Genomic DNA, 20,520 nt, shown 5'->3' with positions numbered 1-20,520 from the left:
AAATTACAATATATATATATATATGTAATGATGTTTGTTTGTATCAAGACAATTGACAGAATGGTTCTGTCAATTTAAAAAAAATAGGTATATAAAAAAATCTCAATTTTGTAGGTAGATTATGTAACCTGAGAGAATAAAAACCAAAATGAATTTTTTTTTAAATGTAAAACTAAAAATTATCTGAAATAAGACTGGGTGTCAGTTAAAATTGCTTTAAATAGTATTTGGAAACTATACATGTATTACAGAGTTCTGAAATGATATAACTGCAGAGTAGTTATAGAAAATATACATTACTTAATATTGTATTTTAAAGTTATTAAAATCTATAAAAATAAATAATTTTAAATTAATGGAACTGGTTCTTCCAAAGGAACAAATTGTCTCTGAAATTTCAGACAGTTATGTTGTTAATGATTTAGTTCTATAAAAGTTGTGTTATTGAACCTCCACAAAACTACTGTTAATGTGCTCTTTTGTAAGAACACATTCCATTTATTTTAAAAGTTTTTCTGAAAAATGTATTCACTATCAATATTTTAGCGAGTTGTTTTTGCTAGAAATATAATATATGATCATAGAAATATTATGTTCTATCAGGATGATTAACTAAACTGAATATTTGTAGTTTTAACCAGTCAGTGGTGGCTCATAGCTAAAATTAGTGCTGCTGCAGAAAATTTTTTCTGGGCCTTTTCAAGGCTATGGTTAAAGTTTTCTGTAAAATAAAAGAAGTGATAAACAAAAAATGAATCAAATAGAATAGCTGCAAACAGGGTAATATTCTAATTCTACACTTTAAGAATGTGGTACATGGTTTTTAAGCACATTGTGCTTATTTGGTTTAACCAAATAAATAATAAAATGTCAATACAGATACAATTTTTTAGTATTATTAGATAACTTAATAAAATGTCCATTTAAAAACACTGTAGTCCATTGGTGCTAAATTTAAATCTCTATGTACACAGGAACAAATACATAATTAGTTTTTACTAATTGCCTTCTCTTTTGCTCTTCCAGTATTTTTTTATAGAGATTTGGCAATCAAGGAACCCTTGCTTTCTGCAATATTCTGATTACTACTGAAAAATCAACTAAACCACTTTCATATTCCTTCCTCTGATTAAACTAAAAAAGGGAAATTCTGTATTTAATTTTTGACTGATATCTCCACTTCTGAGCAACATTTAAATTTAGATCATAAGCACCTTTCCGCAAAATAATTATAATATGTTTGTAGTTGATTATTTCTCTTAAAACAGAAATAATCAAAACTATGATGCATTTTTGTTAAATAACATACTTGTACTTATGTAAGAAATAATAAGAAATCATGAGTGAAAAAAGTTCTGAGAACAATTTTTCTTAATAAATGATGCTAAAAAAAACGTTTATTTATTAAATTTATGATCTTGGTAAATCTATTTTATTCTCTTCAGTATCATTCAATTTCTTCCACTGAAAGATATAAGATAATACTGGTATCGTAGATACTCTCTTAACAGTTCAAATTGACTACACTTAAGTGTTTAACACAAGTGAAACTTGAATGTTTACATTCTTCTAAATTATTTGTCAATTTATCTTTGTGCATTGGTAATACAACTCAACATCCAATACTTATTACCTTGTTTTTACATATTTTTTTTTAGTCTCTAGGCTTAAGAGATTCTATAAATTTGTTCATGGCCATTTGATTTATTTTTTTTTCTGTTTAGCCTCCAAGGATTCAGAGAATTCAGAGGATGAATGAGGATGATATTTATGAATGAAGTGTAGTCTTGTACAGTCCCGGGTTGACCGTTCCTGAGATCTGTGGTTAATTGAAACCCAACCGACAAAGAACACTGTTATCCACGATCTAGTATTCAAACCTGTATAAAAGTAACTATCTTTACTAGGATTTTAGCCTTAGAACTTTTGACTTCAAAATCAGCTGATTTGCAATGACAAGTTCACCACTAGACCAATCTGGTGGGCTTATGACCATTTGACTTAATCCATGATAACTATTCAAAGTTCACTTCAATAATCTTATAGGGGTAAGATAGAGAACCTCTGATCTAGCACAGGTTTATTTAATAAGTTAGAATATAAACTGTTATTTTAGACTTTAGTTCTATACAAATTGAGAAACATTTTTTTGTTAAACTAGTTTAATTACTGGTGAAAAGGAACAATCAAATTATGAGGGACGAAGTTAAGATTCTTGAAAAGATCCACCACACAGTGTTTTATAAATAAATAAAAAAATTAAAAAAAAAAAACTTATTTTCTATTTGTAAATTAATTTGTAAATTAATTTGTAAATTAATTTGTAAATTAAAGTAATTTGTAAATTTTCTATTTTGTAAATTGGATTTATATGTCAACTGTAAATGTAATACTATTATCATTATTAGTAACTTCATGTAATATAGAATATTATTTTTGTAATCCACTGAATATATTACTAAAATGGATTTAAGATAATTTGGCTTGATGTAATTCTTCTGATATCACTTATTTCACAAAATTATCTGTGAGATATGGAATTACATCATATGTTTTTTATTGGATTACAGGTTTGTATTCAAAAGTAACATATAAATTTGGCATTTAATCCTACAATTAATAATGAAGAAAAGTGAATACTTAATTCCATCCTTAATTGATAGGTCCTTCTCATTAGTTAGTCATATATGATGTAATAATATAATGGAAAACAAGATGAATAATTAGGTTAGGATATATATTTTCATCACTTTATTAAAAACACTACAGTAAACAAATTTTAATTGAATTTGATGATATTGACTAGTACATTAATTAAACATTCTGAATCAAAACTGATTTACGAAAATGGTAATTTTTATTTGAAACACTCTACTTTGTATCTATATTTACTTGACGGTTAGTTTCAACTTTTGTTTCCTCAGTGAAATGTTTTGAGAAGCTTCTGCTAATGTGTCTTCATCTTTTTCTTTTTTCTTTCCATAAAATATTCTTCTGAATAGTAGTACAGGAGAAATGCCTACCACATAAATAATGCTGCTTACGGTGTTGTTCCACATTGTTGCTAGGTTATATGTTAATCCATAAGACTGAAATAAAAAAAACAAACTTGTTAGTTTAATAGAAATAATTATATATAATTATTTAATAATGGTTATACATTTTATTTTTTATTTTTTTCCGTTATATGGGTATCAACTGCCAAGGTCATTAGCCCTCATCAAATTGTTTAAAAAAAGAATTAAATCACCAGCAGGGTCGTCAGATGTAAGTGTGTATAGTGCCCTTACATTCTAATAAAGCCAATTTTAATAAAACCTAAAGATAAATGTACAAAACATACACATATAATACTTAATGTAAAGGCCCCTGACATTTACATAAAACACAAAAATAAAACTAAAGCATTAAACACAAAGTAAAATGAATGCACAAAAATTTGGACAATACCATGCAAATTTCAGTATTCTATGTTTGGGTGTAAAGTGCCTGCACATAAAGGATTCTCATTCAAACTAACACATACTGAATCACAGACTTACTATAAACATGATAATCCACTGGTATGTAGGTAAGCTACTATTTTTTCTTCTTTATCATTTCCTAAATCAGTAGCATTATTATTTCTTAATCCACAACTCTTTCTGAAGTTTTCATATATTCTCTGGTTAACAAATATGAATTGTTATTCAAGCTTGCTGTAGAGCAATGAGCTCTTCTGTGCAACACTGCAGTTTCCAAGATTGAGCTTCACCATTTATGTTATAGAGCATCCAACACCATATTCAGTTTTAAAACTATCAGTATAATTTTTTTATAAATCCTTCATAGATACTGATGATTGATGAAAATTCCTGTTGGATGATCACTGTTGGTTTCTCTTTTATTTTTCCATAAGAGAGATGTAATTTTGTGCTTACAATTGGTAAAAGCGATAGTGGTATTTCTCTCGTAGAATTGCTATGTATTTGGCAAAGCAATTCCATGCTTTAAAGTTAACTCACAATACCGTATTCCAAATAGTCTGAAATAGTTAGCACTTTGTAAAATGGATTCAATGGATTGTTATTAAAAGTTTTATAGTTAGTTTATTAGCTGACTCAGAGATGGAACAGGAGACAGACCCACAAAGGGGTTCACACTAGCTGCCACCTTGGAAAGGGGGGAAACATTTACCCCTTGTGTGGTTTTAGGTGGTCTCTGTGGTTTAGGTTATGTGACCACCTGAGGAAAACATGGCTTTAAAGCCTTCATACAGAGGTTCCAAAGCAACCATCCTCTTTACAGATCCATCTAATTGATTAGATAACTGAATCTGAACTTCAAGTTTACCTTCCTTTTTGTTCTGCTCTGATGTGATTTTGTTTTTACTCAAAGCAATTTCTGGTGGCTGTAACTTGGACGGTCTCATAGCTTGTTTTTGAAAGAGATTCCATTTTATTTTTGATTATTAGCCAAAGTTGGAGTAAGGTTACTGATCTGCACATAGATCAATAACAGACTGCCAAACATCACTTGGTGTAGGAACAGTGGCTGCTGAGTGAGCATAAGCTGTTGTTACATTTGGTTTGCGGCTTTTTACAATATTTTTGGCTTCTAAATATCTAACCCTCTGTGAGGTTTTTACTTCTTTAACAGCTAGATAGTTTCTTGATCGACAAGAATGGTGTTCTTTACATTTAATACAGATGGGAGGCTTCTCATTTGGTTCCCCTTTGTGAAAAAATTCTTGACAATTTCTTGCCCTGAATAATTTAATAAATCCCGACAAACCACAACACCCTTTGACGTATTAAAAGTGCTTTGAGGATTGACATATAGAGCAAACAGCTATTTTGCTTAAAGCAAAAATCTTCTGCACTGGATGTCAGATATCTCAACGTAGAGAACGCTGAAAGTCTTGGGTATTTATTTTATTGGACCATCAGCACAATTAGTTATTTCATGAGCGATAAGAAAACGGCTTACCTTTGTGTAATTACCATCTTCTCCCGTAATTACTAGGAACTTAGGTCTGGGTGAACTGTTCTTGATGACAGTTCTCTGCAGATTCTTCATCTCATTATGAATTCTTTCTGATCCCAGAAAGCAATTAGCAATTGTTCTTCTATCTCTGTATTTGAACCCTAACTTTTTTAAAATGCTGAACATGTTATTCCAGTCTACGTTATCGAATGCCTTTTCTAGGTTGGCCATAAAAGCATAATAATAATAATATATTTTTTTATTTATGTGATTGTTTTAATTTTAACTAAATAATGCTTCTTATTTTATCCTATGTATTTTTAATTTTAGAGTAATTGAAGTGCTCTTATTCATAAAAATCCCCTTCCATGTTGTTCTGAAATTTTATCATGTTTCTCTACATTATCGGCAGTTTTCTTAAGTTTTATATCACATTTTAGTTATAAGAATGCTGTTTTTATTACAGTGTAACTTTTATTTTACCGTCTATTTGTACTAAAAAGGTATTTATTTTTTAATAAAATAATTTTTACATTATATAAGATTTTAATTTATTAGAAAAATACATTATTGAAAAATAAAAATATTATTTTGTGAGGAAAAAACATTCTTTATTTTTTAATTCTATACAGTAGAATATAATTTATTAAATGTTTAAATGTAGATTTGCAGTACAAATATGGAAAATTGTTTAAGTACCCTTTTTTTAGTTTTTAAATAATTTGGGTAGTAATGTATCTGAGTGACTTCATGAAATGTAGAAAGAGTGTACCAAGTTTTATTATTGGAGGAGAACTTATTTATGGTATTAAATATTTGTATGTTCAAGCTTTTGCTTGCACCATAAGTTACAGGTTTATAAAATCCAATAAAATTTGAGCATCTAACTCATGTTACCAAACTAACAAATTTAGACATTTCATCATCTATGAGATGCCTTGTGTCATCACAAATAATTAAATACATTAAACGATTTTTTAGCTTTTTGATTTCAGTAATATCAATGATGTTTCATTTATATGATTTAAATTTAATTTTATAGGCAAATACCATATAATTCTGCTCAGTTTGAAGGTTTTTTCTTGAGAGAAACTTCATGAAATTTCCCTTAAAACTTTTGTCCTCTAATATGACTTTAGAATAAGAATATTAATGGTTAGCCAATAACTCTAACTAACCTGTGAAAGGAATGTTTGATGAAAGAAAACAGAACATATAGCTGAGTTCACAACTTTTATGATTAGAAAGGTGGATGGATTTTGAAAGTTAACACAAATCAAAGATAAGAGAGGCACTGTTTTGTTACTTGGCGATAGGATAAAATTGAATTGACTGGCCCTACAGTGCTTCTCATGTTGAACTCAATTTGATTGATCAGAATGCAATTCAGTCTTTGATTTCTGTTCCCAAATCTCAATATGTGATGAACCTTATTTCAATTAAACTAAGTATGTATAAGTAAAGTATGTATCATGAGCTTTGTTCTGAAACTACTAATGGAATTTTAAGTTTATTTTTATTTGTATAATAATTTATCTCCTAGGACATGATCTTCATGTAATGCTCAGACAGTAATTAATAATAAAGATTAAAGGCAGTAAACTGTGTATTATTTTTTGAAATTGCTTATTATACCATTTAAACTAATTTGGAGGTTTACATAATTCAGAGTTTAGGTACACTTTAAATGAGAAATAATATAAAGGTATTTCTTTAAAGTAAATATTACCTATAGATTATTAATATTATGTTTTATTAATGAATTACACATTATTAGTTCACTTCAATATTGTACCAGCATCTAGTGAAAAACTGTTTTGTTGAACCATTATTATTTATTAAAATTTCAGTAATTACCAGTACTATTAATTTTATTTAATTAAAATTTACAAAAAAATATGTTAATGAAAAGAATTGAATTTGAAATAGAAATAAAAAGAGAAACATTTTCTATATGTTTAACATTTCTCTAATCTATGGTAATATTTCACCAATCAATAATATGAATAATACATGTAGTTAAAATTTATTACTATGAATACAAATTTTTAAAAACACTTACAGGTCCGGAATCATTATCACCATTTTTAGTATCATCTTTTTTGCCTCCCCTAAGTGCAGGTGAAAGTCTATCATAAGCATCGTCAGCTGTTTTCCTAGATTCTTCAATAGTTCCCCATATACCCAAATCATCTGTCCATTTAATAACACCAAGAAATAATAGAATTTTTGCAAGAAATAATATTCTTCTGGCAGCTTTTTCTCCTGCTGTGGGAGGTCTTGGGATTACTGGAGGCTCACACGGATGCGGTGGACATATTGCACGCAGCTGAAATATAAAATGTAGTTATTAAAATAGATGAAGTTGTAATCAACAGCATTATATAAAAATTTTATTTAATTCTATATACCGCTACTTTAAATTTTCCCAAATTATAACTTTTCCACATTGAGGGTACATATGTTACAAGAGAAAATAAATAGTATATTTCAAAATTCTGTGCATTTTTTGATCTATCCATTCATATTGGTTTGAATCCATTTTTATATGCTATAATCATCTTTCATTAAAAAAGTGTATGATAACTGTAATTGGAAAATGGCCTATAATTACTTCATGAATAAAAAATTAGACAAACTAAACTCTTTAAAGGTCAAAGCACTATAGATCAAGAGTCAGCAATGAGGAAATAGTTGATGAATAAACATAAAATCTTTGACTTCATAAACAATTTCACAATATATGAATTTTTGATAAAATTATGGTTAACATGTAAAAACATGAGTTATTCTCTTTGACTACATATTCTTTAATGAACAATGTGGTTTAAAATTTCTAATTCTGACAAATAATCAATGGTTAGTAGTTTTCAAAGTATGTTGCCTTCATCTCTTCACTGAACAAGAGAAATACGTTTCTACATCCTTCTATGTTCTGTGAAATAACATTGAATGAGACTGCCTTGTAGAAAGTAGGTTATCTGATCACATGTCATTTAGTTTTTATTTTTTTGTTTTTATTTCTATAAAACTTGCTATACACTTATTTTAAAGAGATGACAATAGGTTAAAAAATGCCAACTCTTGCTGAGAATCAAACCAAGAATAACTGGTTCTAGAAGCTAATGATTGCTACATGAGCAGGTATCCAATTATATTGCCAATAACTTTTGTGACATAATTGGATATGAAATACAACATATGTTATGCATCTCCTATAAATTTTTTATTAAAAATATATCTTTTTTATTATAGATATATGTAATATAAAAATAATTTTAAAACTGATCACTGAACAAACTGTTTTAATTTACTTTTTTTCTGTAGATTGTTATTATCTATGTGTTTAATGATTAAGAATATCAAGTATGTTATATCTACATAAAGGAGATTTTATTACAATATTAACTCTTTTGAAATGACTTCTCAAATCAAACAGAATGAATAAGTAAAAAATCTGATGAGGACAACACATGACTTCCTTGTGCACCTATTAAATTACATTTACACATTTTTTTTTTTAAATGAAAAGTACATAAAATTTTATTTTATGAACAATATATTTAAATTAAAAAAAAAAGTTAAAAAAAGGAGATGTCTGATTCGAACCAATGTTCCTTCCCCTAAGATTCAAATATTTCATTAATTAAAATTTTATTTGGTTATAACTTTGGAACCGATGAAAATATGTACCACTTATGATATATCATTGAAAAGCTCTCAATGAGAGCTTATTACTACAATTAAGAAACTAACTTTTTTGGACACTTTTGGTTCAGTCGATTGCAATCAAAAAGGGTGGTGCACAACTAGATGTTACAACAGTGCTAAATCCAAAATTTCAACATCCTAGGGCTAATTGTTTTTGAGTTTTGCATGATACGTATGTACGCACATACATATATACATATAGACGTCATGCTGAAAGTAGTCAAAATGGATTCAGGGATGGTGAAAGTGGATATTTCCGTTGAAATCTGGAAACAGAAATTCTTCACGATCACTATATTTCCTTTACTTCATTCAAGGAAGTAAAAAATATCTAAGCAGAATGTTGTATGCATTGTGCTATAAACTCAAAATTAATTTATGTTCCTGTAACAGTATAAAAATTCAATAAATAAGCATGTAGCAGTTTAATTTAGTTCAAACAACCAACCAGTCTTAAAAAGTTTATTATATTTAAAGTCAAACTTTAATCAATAGTGATTTTTGGTCTGCTAATAGCCTTCCCACTTTCACATCAATATCTATTAATCCTCTGCAGGCATCCTGAGTATAGACATTCAGGAAGCTGGGACATTTTTAAGTAGGATGGGAGCAACAGGATGGGAGAAGGATATTTCTAAATTATATATATATATATTTATACATATATATTATTTAAATTATATTTAAATTCTATTAATAAACAACCTAGTACAGAAAATCGAGATAAGACATATCTTATCTTCATTTTTCTTTCACAGGATCCCACATCCTCAGACATGATTGAAATAATTCTGTTATTGCATAATGTAATTATTTCTATTAAAATATGATGTGGGATCCTACAAAAGTATTTTCATGAAAAATTAAGGTAAGATATGCCTTATTTCAGTTATTCTGTACTAGGTGATTTATTTAATAGAATTTAAATGCAATTTAACATTACAGAGTAACAATAGGAATCTATAAAATATAAAATATAATTTAAATAATTTAAATATATCTATAATAAAACTTGTTCTTCCTTTATATATTAAGATCTAGTGGAAAAAAGAACTGGTTCCTACAAGAACAAACAGCCTCGCCCATTACCAGAATTTTGCGGCATGTAAAAATATAAGTGAACTATTTAAATCATTTATCCATAATTGCAAGAGTTATAATTTCATACTAATCAATTATGGTTATAATTTCATGTGTGGTATGTCATCTTTAAATAACATTATATTTATTTTAGGAATAAAAAAATAATTGTTCAACTTATTTGGCTAATGAATCAATCTGGTTGTTTATAATTCTAAGAGGGAAAGGAACTAGCCACCACTTTTAATACCTTACCTATGGTGTAAAGGCATTTTATAACAGCTGATCAATTTAGCCATCAAATACTTATTTATTCTGAAAACTCATTCACACAACTAGGAATATGCAATATTTATACTACTTCGATTTAGTTGCTGAATAGAAGCATCATCAGTATAAAGTTTATGTGGTGGCTGTAGGTTGTAGAATTGTAAGCCATAAACATTAACCTAAATAAATGCATATTTTCCTTAAACTTGATTATATTTGCTGAAAATGATTTTTTTCTTTTTACCTGTTCTGGAGTGCAAACTCTGATGTGTGTTGCTGGTGGTGGGGGTATTGGTGGTATATCATCACCTAGTGGCTGTCCAAACCTACTTTTATTCACAGATTCCTTTGCTATATTTATAGTTTTAGCCCCCACATTTACCACATTTATTGCTTTCTTACAGGACATTTTACATTGTTGAATTTTGCTTGAAAATCTCTCTGAAATAACATGAGATATTATGATATTAAAATATGTTTCCTAGGTTCTTTTTCACAACAATTATTAATTGTTAAAAATTATTTAATCATTTAAACACTTTTATCTATTTCTAACAATTTTTTTATGAAACGTATGATTTTTTTGTTCAAACAACCAAAGAAATTATTATTGCCTAAAAATTCATACACTGAGTTACAAAGAAATTGAAAATTAGAAAAAATATACATTAAGCATGAAATGTATAAGGCATTTTGTAAATGATTTTAAACACACCAATTACACAAGCAAAATTTTGAATGATGTATAATTTCCTTTTTTCTGAAGTTCTTTCATTGCTTAATAAATGCTTACCAACATAACAACCTATTCACACACATCGTGAACATTAACCTTTTCAGTCCATTCCCTTTTACTTTCTACCTTGATATGTCCGTTCAGTGCTCGTTTCTGTTTTCCTCCTCAATTAAATTGTATACCTCATCCAAGTGAGGTTTTTAATAATTAAATACATAATTTTTCTTCTACTTGTCATAAGTTCTCTATTAAGATTTAACTACTTCTCTACATTAAATTAGACAATGTTTTGGTTTGGCACAATAATTGAGGAATTTTTACTTTATTTTAATAGTGTTTCTGCGATTTGAATTTCATAAAATTGTATTTTTTCAATAATCTTATAAAATACTTCTAAAAAATGTAAATATTTTATAGGATGTAAAGTTTTTCTACAGAATGCTTATCTGCTTATTTTTTAAATTTATTTAAGTAGATTCCAACCATGCAATTTTGAGCCTAAAAGTTCAGCTTGAATTTTTGATAAGTTTGTGTTATGATTTGGTCATATTGTTTTCTTTGCAATATGACCAAGATGCACTTAACTCCTGATGACATCACTTGGCTCCTGACAGTTCACACAGCTCCTTTAAGATACAGTCGGCTCCTGATGAAATAGCAGCTTCAGCAACATTATTTAAGCAAGTCTATTGTCATTCTTGTGGTATGTATATATGTATCTTGCATAACTCAAAAACGATTAGCCATAGAATGTTGAAATTTTGTATTTAGGACTCTTGTAACATCTAGTTGTGCATCTCCCCTTTTGATTGCATTCTACTGGACCAAAAATGTGTATACAATCAGATCTCTAAATAAAGCAGGGTTTCAATTTTGAAACATTTGGAGTTTATTTATTGTTTTTTAAACATCTGGAGTTCAAAGATATATCATAAGTGGTACTTATTTTCATTGCTTCTAGAGTTATAGCTAAATAAAATTTTAATTAATGAACTATTTGGATCTTACAAGGGGAAGGCTGATTGTAAAACAATTTTTAACAATAAATAATAATTCAATAAAAATACTATAAAAAAAATCAGAATTTATTAGTGAAATAAAATTTTATGTACTTTTCATTTTAATTCAAACATTTTTACAATAAGAGGTTAATAATTATTAATAAATAAATGTTTTTAAATTGGAAAAAAAAGTTATACACAATATAATTCAAATCAGTGTCCCGAAGCCTGTGCTTCCTCTTGCAAGTTACAGTAATATGGATCTTATGTGCTTTATATTGATTTAACTTTTTATAGAAAAAAGGTCGCTGTAGTTACTTTCTTTCAGAATTAGAAATTATTTGTTTATGAAAAACAATTTTTTTTTTACATGATTTTAGTATATTAGAACAATTTTATTTCAGGTAAGATTGTTGAATTAATAATTGTATAGATATTTTATGTTAATAAAAACTAATATTCTAGTAATGGTGTAACTGTCCACTTTATTAAAGGATTGGAGGATCACATCTCACTTTCAAATGAAATAAGTTTAAATAAAATGCAAAAAATATGTGTACGTGTAATATAATAAGTGTATAAGTAAGTCATGTGGCGTCCACATCAGATTTTTTTTATTAATAATAAATTTTCTATTTGTTTCCTTATGAATCCACATTGTTTTTCTGTAACATAATTTAAAGTTATGATTCAGATTATTTAAGAATTTTTTCTAATATACTGTGCACAGACCAATCTGAAGACTTCTCAAGATTTGTCATTGAATTATCTATAAATTGAACACAAAAATATTAACAGGGGGTTATTAATAACTGCTAAAAAATTAAATAATAAATTATACTAACAATAATTTCCTTCATTTTAATAATACTTTACTCATTAACCCTTTTAATATTTTTATTTAACCTAATATGAAACAAATTATAGTTAAACAATTATTAAAACCTTTATTTTTAAAACCTTTACCTCTACAGAAAAGTAATCTTTGCTTTAAATGTAAAATTTAAAGCACTTTTAAAATTTTATGTTTTTACGATTAAATTATTCATGTAATGATATAAATTCATTAGTGTCTATGCATGCGGGGTGGCTCATTATGTGTTTTCCACAAATGCCAACATGACTTACAAAATATGCAAGAATATATTGGAGTGTAAGGGTATATATAATAAGTATAAACATAATATAAAAATTTTAGAATAAATTAATATTTATTAACAGAAAAGAAAACATTTTAGAATGAAGAACATTTTTATACAGCATCTACAGAGACAGATTTAGAGTTGTCAGGGACTGGTGCTGGTTTAGCTTATGCTGCTGGAGCAGCTGAGGTTTTTGGTTTTACAAAATTTTAAGTTAAAAAGATTTTAAGCCATTTTCAAATGTAATTTAAAAATTAACATAAAGAGATCTGTTTAATTTATACTTTTTCACTAATGTGATATTTTGTTTTGTATACTTGTTTATCTTTCATTATCATAATGTAAGAGCTTTCCAGTGTTTTTATAAAGAGCTTAGAAAAGAATTGAACATTAGTGATTTTTGCTATATACTATTCTTAAACCTTCAACCAGATCAGGTATTTAGTAATTAGTGGTTTAATTTTAGCTTGTATCAACCACTAAGGTAATTGACTCATTAGTTAGTAATTATGTTGAGATTGGCCCATTATTCATTTTCCAGATCCTAACATGACTTGTTAAACTTGCAAGAATATTGGAGCATAAGGGTATTAAATAAGTATAAACATAATATAAAATTTAAGTATAAATTAATATTTATTAACAGAAAAGAGGAACATTTTAGGAAGAAGAAAATTTTTATGCGGCTTCTACAGAGACAGATTCAGAATCGTCAGAGATTGGTGCTGGTTCAGCTGGTGCTGCTGGAGCAACTGGGGCTTCTGGTTTAACAGGAACTGGACTGTAAGCTGGTAAAGCTGGAAAAGCTGCTGGAACGTAAGCGGGAACTGCTGGTGCTGGGAAGATAGCAGGAGCTACTACCGGTACCTGTAACAATAAACATGGTCATGAGTAAAGTTATTATTGTAAATTTGTTGCATAACTGTAACAATTTTATTGTTGCGTAAATAACTAATGTTTATGGAAAAAGTATTTTTAATGAATGAAAGAATAAATGATGAAAGATTGATAATGTACAACTAGTGCTGTTGCATTATTTTTATTATTTATGCACTTAACATATCATACTTCTCTTGCCGAGTTTAACCCCCTTTTTTTCTTTTTGTTCCAACCACTATGGATCACATTTGCATAGTTTTGACTGCTTTTTTGTCCCAAAAGGTTTTCATCTTTGCTCTGCTGTTGGCATCACCTCTCTTTCATCCATCTATTCAGGTATAAATATGCTTCTCTTTCTTTCTCTCTGGAAACTTAGATTCTCGAATCACTTTTCTAAATTTATCTCTGCCTTTACACAGATTCTTAAGAATTTTTTTTTGTTTTTCAATCTGCTTCTATTTCTTTAAACCGGTTGGTCTTTGTAGATCTGTTTATGTAGAGGTTAATATTTGTTTTGTCAATCTTTGAATGAACATTCTAAATAAATGTCCACAAAACTGTAATATTCTTTTCCGGATTAAGTCTCCTATGTTTTCTGTATATTTGTAAATTTCTTTATTACTTTTCAATTTATAAAATCCACCTTCGTATTTTGATCCATAAATTTTTCTTAAAATTCTTTTTTCTACTTTTGCTATTTCTTGCTCTGAAAAAACTGCAGACATTCTGTCCCATACAGTACTTCTGGTAGGGCTACAGTTTTATAGTGCCTCAATTTGGAGTTACCATATGACAGGGATTTTTTATTGTAAATGTTCTTCGTGAGATGATGGGCATTTTCCATTCTTCGTACTCTATTCTTCATTTCATTTTTTACAGTTATATTTGGAGTTATGATTTCTCCCAAACCCTTTATATAGTGAAAAATTAGTATTTTAATAATATAATTAAGTTCAGATTATGATATGTATTTAAACAGTTAATATGAAATAAATAAATCATTTTTAAGAAAAATTGAGTTAAATTTTTCATGCAGCTTAGCTGTTTAGTCACTCAAAACATTTCATATTCAGAATGTGGTAAAAAATGCACAAAATTCATTTAATTTGTTAAGGTAGTAGTACTATACTGACATTAAATATTTACATATTTTATACTGTTCCTGCATTTTGAGATTTTTTCTTGTATTTGAGTATTTTTTCAGTTAATCGCTAATTTTACTGATTTTCTTTTATTAACTTCTGGAACCTCTACGATGTAAAACAACCACTAAGTTACTAATTTAAGCTTACGATTATTTTTTATTTTTATGGCTAAAAAATTTTGATATCAGTGATGCAAGACATTATATATAATATTTTTTTCAATATCTTTCACATAATTTTCACCAACAGCCTCACAGACAACAAAATATTCAAAAACATTATTCATTCATGAAGGTTATTATTGTTATTATTGAAGAACTCACTGTACACGGAAAATAATTTTTCATGAACTAATAGACATCTGAGATAAGACAAGTTGGGCAAAACAGGAGTTTCCACCTAAAAAATTCCTGAAATAATCCTAAATTCCTAAATACAGACTTCCTGAAATTTTATTGTAGCTTATTATCAGAAGGGTTAAGTAGATCAAAAGTTTACAGATAGTTAGATAAAGAAGGGCTAAACATGTGAAGAGATTTGTATAAATGAATCTTCATTATAACAATTTTAAAATGATTTTTTTTTTTTTTAGTTTATATTATAAATTTTGCTTACTTTTTTTACAGCAAAAATTGCTGTGTATAAGAAATGAAATACAATTTATTAAAAAGTATAAAATTTCTAAAAAAAAAAAATACAAACCAAATTTTAACTATCAATGTATACATTTTGAGTCTGCAGACTCAAAATGGTAAACTAGTTTTTAAGTTTTCACTTAATACATACAGGTAGGTGTTATCCTTCCCTAGTTGTTCACTACTATCTAGTCTTATTTTCATTGGAAACCATTTTTTTAAATTTTTATTTAAATTATTTTTATCCAAAAATTATTTAATAATATTAATATAAATTAAAAAAAAGTGTAACATGCAGACTGAAATGTGGTGATAGTTATTCTTTGAAAAGAAAAGTTTTTTAGAAAAAATATTGTAAAATTTTAATAACATTCTCTTGAATACTAAAACCAGTTCTTTGCAGTTTACATTCTTAATATTTTAATGGTTTGTTAATTTTAAAACATTTTCTTATAAATATTTACTAGTGTATCACATTTTTCTAATAAAAGAAGCATTATTAATTTAAAATGTAATAAAATTATAAAAATTAACCGACAGAAAATATATTTATCACACATATTAAATAATTCTTAACTTTGTCATGATTTTGTATGCTGAAAAAAAAAATTAAAAGAATGGTCTAAAAATCATATAAAACATTATGTATGGGTATATAAACACCTTTAACATCAATGTATGTCATTCCAAGATAGAGAAGGTCTTCAGACCTTTTTTTTGTAACACTGTACTATACATCACCAAAGACAAGAATATGTATTATTTTGTAGAATTATAGAAATAATTCTAATGAAGTATATAATTTTAAATTCTGAAATTCTGTTCATTCTTAACTTACCTGTTTTAACTATATCACAACATTAACATTTCTCAATATGTTTATTTACATGTATATATTTTTTTTGTAAATTTCTTCTGAATAAATAAAGTTCATACTTATTATGTAAGTCACTATTTTTGTAGCTATTGCTTACATTTAAAAATCCAGCAAATCAATTATAGGTAATCTCTTATCTTACATAAAATAAAGAAATTATTTTACTCATTTTTAAGGCAAGCATTTATTTCATAAATTATGCTGCAATTATACAAAATATTAAAAAAAAATTGTAAATCAATTTTCAGGTTTCACAATGTGTAATATATTTATTTATGTATAACACATTGTAACACACATTGTTATAGTGTAGATATACATTACAATACATTAAAAAAAATCAGTCTGTCTTTACTTTTTTATGATTTTTCAAGTTTCATGTAATTCTAAATTTGGGTATTTACCTGAATTGGGTGTGCATGGTATGATACACCGACTGGAGTTGGAACATGAGAAATGACTGGAGATACAGCAGCATAAGCTGGAGCTTCAACGTGACTGTAGGCAAAGTTACCTCCAATACGATCTGACTTGATGACAGCACTGTCAAACTGGGGTGTTCGGATTAAGGTTGTGGCAGGCACAACAACACCACCATAGACGGCAGACGCCAACAGGCATAAAACAACCACAACCTATAAGAACAGATATTATTATAACATTAACAACCAATTTCTAATTCAGATCTTCACTTTTTCTTTATTTTTAATTAAATAATCAATATTTCTATTATTTTCTTGTATTGTGTTTATATAATAATAAAATATTTATTAATTTTTCCTTAGTTTATAAAACTAACTACAAATTTTGTTTTATAATTACTTTAAATTTTATTGTATTTTGGGATCATTATTATGCTGGGGTTTTTAATTTGAATTTATCAATTCACATTTACTTCCTGAAATTGAGTTTTAATTTTTTTAAATCAATTCTCAGTGTGATTAGTATCACTATCATCCAGAGAGATTATATCCAGATTTTTTTAATTTTAGTGGTCAGTAGTAAACAAATGAAAACACAGGATTAAATTTTTATGTCACATCCTTCAATTTCCAAGGTACTGATTCCATATATTTACTGCAAATATATGGAACTAATAATTAGAGAAACAGTTTATTATTATTATTATTATTATTATTGTTGTTATTCCTCTTCTACCAAAAAAATTTTTATTTGCATATCATGTTATTTCAGTTTTTATTTTATAGATATAATCAGTTATAAATCAGCGTTGTTAAATAATTTGGAGTCAGTTTGTTATGGATTCAGTTTCCATTTATGACTTCAAATTTTTTCTGTTAATCATATTTTATTAGGCTAATTTAAAATCATAGCATAATTTCCTCAAAAATTCTCAAAATTATTTCCCCCATAGAAGTGTGTGAACAACCAGGAAATTAATATTAACATAAGTGTCTGATTGGTAATCCGCCCACTGAAAAAGTGGTTGAAAATCATTTTAAGTCAGTTGCATCGTCATTCTTTGATGATGGAGGACTCAGATCTAATTCAAAGTAAAAATATAATTAATATTTTTTGCAATTTGGGATTTAGTTTTTATTTGGTATCTACTGCACTCAATTAATAGTGCTGACCTGATTTGGGACATGACTGAATTAACTGTAACTGTAACTGAATTAACATCAACCAAGTGTATAATTAGGTTTTGAGTTTAAAATATATTTATATAATTATTTGCTTGCCCAAAGTAGTTCTGAGACAAATGTTAACATATATTATCAAGACATTTGACAAAAAAGGAGAGGTATAACAGGATGAAAGTTACAGAGTAGTGAGCATCAGTTGAATTTTTCTCTGATAGAAATGTTTCTAGGTGCTATTCAATCATTGAATATTTAAAAAAAAAAAGTAATTTTTCTAAGTATTCACCACTTTTTAGATGCACTTAGGACTTTTTTTTTTATTAAATGTTTCTAAATCTATTTGGTAAAGTTTCTTTAATGGTACACTTCAGTTAAATATTTATTAAATACATTATTAAATTATTTTTATTATTATTATTTCTGTTATTTAACATTTTTTATTTTTATATCCATAGCTGTATCAACAATTAAAGTCATTAGTGACTAATCAGGGTAATGTAACTGTACCCATAAATGTGTGTCATTAAACAAACTCAGGGCAACATTCTCGAGACGTCTGGTTAACTGAAACCCAACCACCACGACTTAGTATTCAAATCTGTATAAAAGCAATAATCTTTATTAGTATTTGAATCTGAGAACTCTCAACTTTGAAAGCTGATTCATGACAACAAGTTTACTAGACCACCCGGGTTTTTTCTTTTCTTTTTTTTTTAGAACTCTAGTGAGTACTTTTATACATTTATACATTACTGTCAATTAGATTATTTGGAAGAGCATCTGTGATAAAATAAAATTTATTTATATTTTTAATGGCTTGTTTACTTTCTATAATATTTTTATTTATATTCTGTACAGCGTATTTTAAAATGGATAAAAAAAATTTGTTCAGTTACTACACGCATTATTTACATTACATGTAACCCCTTGATACTAAAGTAAATGAAACTTTAGTATCAAGAGATGCTATAGAAGATATAGAATGATAAGAGAATAATGCAGAAGCATTTACTTCTTTCTACAAAGAAATTTTTTAGTAAATTTTCTACATATTATATGTATTTACTCTATTTCTTGATTTTCTTTGGAAAATAATTGTAGGTTAAAGTAGCTTTGTATGTATTTTACTTTCGTTTATTTTATTGTATTTGTAAAAAGAACTTTCTTGAATTGTTTAAAGACTTTTTTAACCAAATTATTTCTATTAATATTATTTTTTAAACAATTTTTTATAAGAAGAGTTATTATTTTGTATAAAAGTATGTAATATTTTTAGTATTAAACAAAAAAAGCAGTTTTTTTTTAGAAATTAAATGTCTTTAGTTATGAATAATAATAATAATAATGAAAAAATAAAATAATAATGTTTTATATACCCAAGTTTATTAATAATTATTTAGTAAATTAATAATTTAATTTAATAATATCTTATTTTTCAGGTTTTTGTGTTTCTACATTTGTACATTTCCATATGAAAATTAAAATATGAATAAACAAAACTTAATATTTAATAATATATTTTTATTTAACTTTGATAAAACTATTTCTTATTTAAAAAGATATAACTACTGATAAACCATTAATTAAAACTTGTTTTATTATAAACCTTAGTTTTTTATTTATTTTGCAAACTATACTTTACTTAACTAGGGCACTATTAGTTATATAAAACCCAGTAAGTACTGGAGAAGGTTATGGAAATACTATTTTCAATTAAAATTATTTTATTCACTCATGTTGAGTATATTGAGTACATTATTTATAATAATTATTAATTAATTTTTCATAAAAAAATAATTTGCAATTTACATTACCAAAATTAATTTTTAATTTACTAAAAATTACATCTTAATGAAAATATAAATAAAATTAAATAACTAAAACAATATTTTATGATTTTAATGAAATATAATTTCTATCATTATCAAAGTGATAATAAAATATTATTATGTAATTAGTAAATTATCATCTAATTAATAAATTACTATTTTACATGTATGAAACGTATTATAATTTTTATAGTAACCGTGTAATTATATAGTTAATTTTAACTAAAGTTTTCATTATTTATTAAAATTTGTAATAAATTACATACAAATGATTTAATAAACTTTACTTCACTATTACTTACTTTCATGGTGTAAAAGCGAGTTCTGCGTCAGAAAGTAACAAGAACTGTGAGATTCATTGAGCAAGGGTTGAATTATATACCGGAGTACTTCTAGCTTCTCTTGAACCGCACCCAACCAAGGTTGTGTCTCTTGAAGGACGTCTATCTTTGCGGGCGTGTCATACTCGTGCCCTCACTCTTTCTCACTCTATTCTTCCTGCTCCAGGACGTAGGATAAAAGTATATTAACACCGATAGTGTCCCGTTACAGTATTACTTAAAACCTTTTGGTCAAAAGTTTCCTTGTAATAACAATTGATTGATTATTAATTTTAATTTTAATTATTATTATTATTACGTACTTA

General features: G+C 26.9%; 2 protein-coding genes across 2 annotated transcripts; both read right to left on the bottom strand.

Annotated features, from left to right (window-relative positions):
- Window positions 1-2,813: 2,813 nt before the first annotated feature.
- LOC142321246 (uncharacterized) lies at window positions 2,814-10,435 on the bottom strand. The gene is made up of 3 exons (XM_075359245.1): window positions 10,271-10,435; window positions 7,028-7,294; window positions 2,814-3,089 (listed from the first exon to the last, which is right to left on the bottom strand). Exons 1-3 carry the CDS (start codon window positions 10,433-10,435, stop codon window positions 2,889-2,891), a joined length of 633 nt encoding a protein of 210 aa, XP_075215360.1. The 3' UTR covers window positions 2,814-2,888.
- A 3,082-nt stretch (window positions 10,436-13,517) lies between these two features.
- LOC142322180 (uncharacterized) lies at window positions 13,518-20,307 on the bottom strand. The gene is made up of 3 exons (XM_075360959.1): window positions 20,177-20,307; window positions 16,846-17,076; window positions 13,518-13,772 (listed from the first exon to the last, which is right to left on the bottom strand). Exons 1-3 carry the CDS (start codon window positions 20,180-20,182, stop codon window positions 13,584-13,586), a joined length of 426 nt encoding a protein of 141 aa, XP_075217074.1. The 5' UTR covers window positions 20,183-20,307; the 3' UTR covers window positions 13,518-13,583.
- Window positions 20,308-20,520: the final 213 nt, after the last annotated feature.

Source organism: Lycorma delicatula, chromosome 3 (genome assembly GCF_047948215.1).
Source record: "Lycorma delicatula isolate Av1 chromosome 3, ASM4794821v1, whole genome shotgun sequence".
In the NCBI taxonomy this organism is placed as follows: Eukaryota; Metazoa; Arthropoda; class Insecta; order Hemiptera; family Fulgoridae; genus Lycorma; species Lycorma delicatula.
The sequence above is the reverse complement of the archived record's forward strand: the minus strand, read 5'-3'. Positions and strand labels throughout refer to the sequence as shown.

Bases quoted from the DNA above. Each gene is read 5' to 3' on its own strand.
- LOC142321246 (XM_075359245.1), bottom strand. From the start codon at position 10,435: ATGTCCTGTAAGAAAGCAATAAATGTGGTAAATGTGGGGGCTAAAACT. The intron at 7,295-10,270 runs GTAAAAAGAAAA...TTTATATTTCAG, and splicing joins GAGTTTGCACTCCAGAACAG to CTGCGTGCAATATGTCCACC. The intron at 3,090-7,027 runs GTAAGTGTTTTT...TTTTTATTTCAG, and splicing joins GTGATAATGATTCCGGACCT to TCTTATGGATTAACATATAA.
- LOC142322180 (XM_075360959.1), bottom strand. The intron at 13,773-16,845 runs GTAAATACCCAA...TTATTGTTACAG, and splicing joins ACCATGCACACCCAATTCAG to GTACCGGTAGTAGCTCCTGC.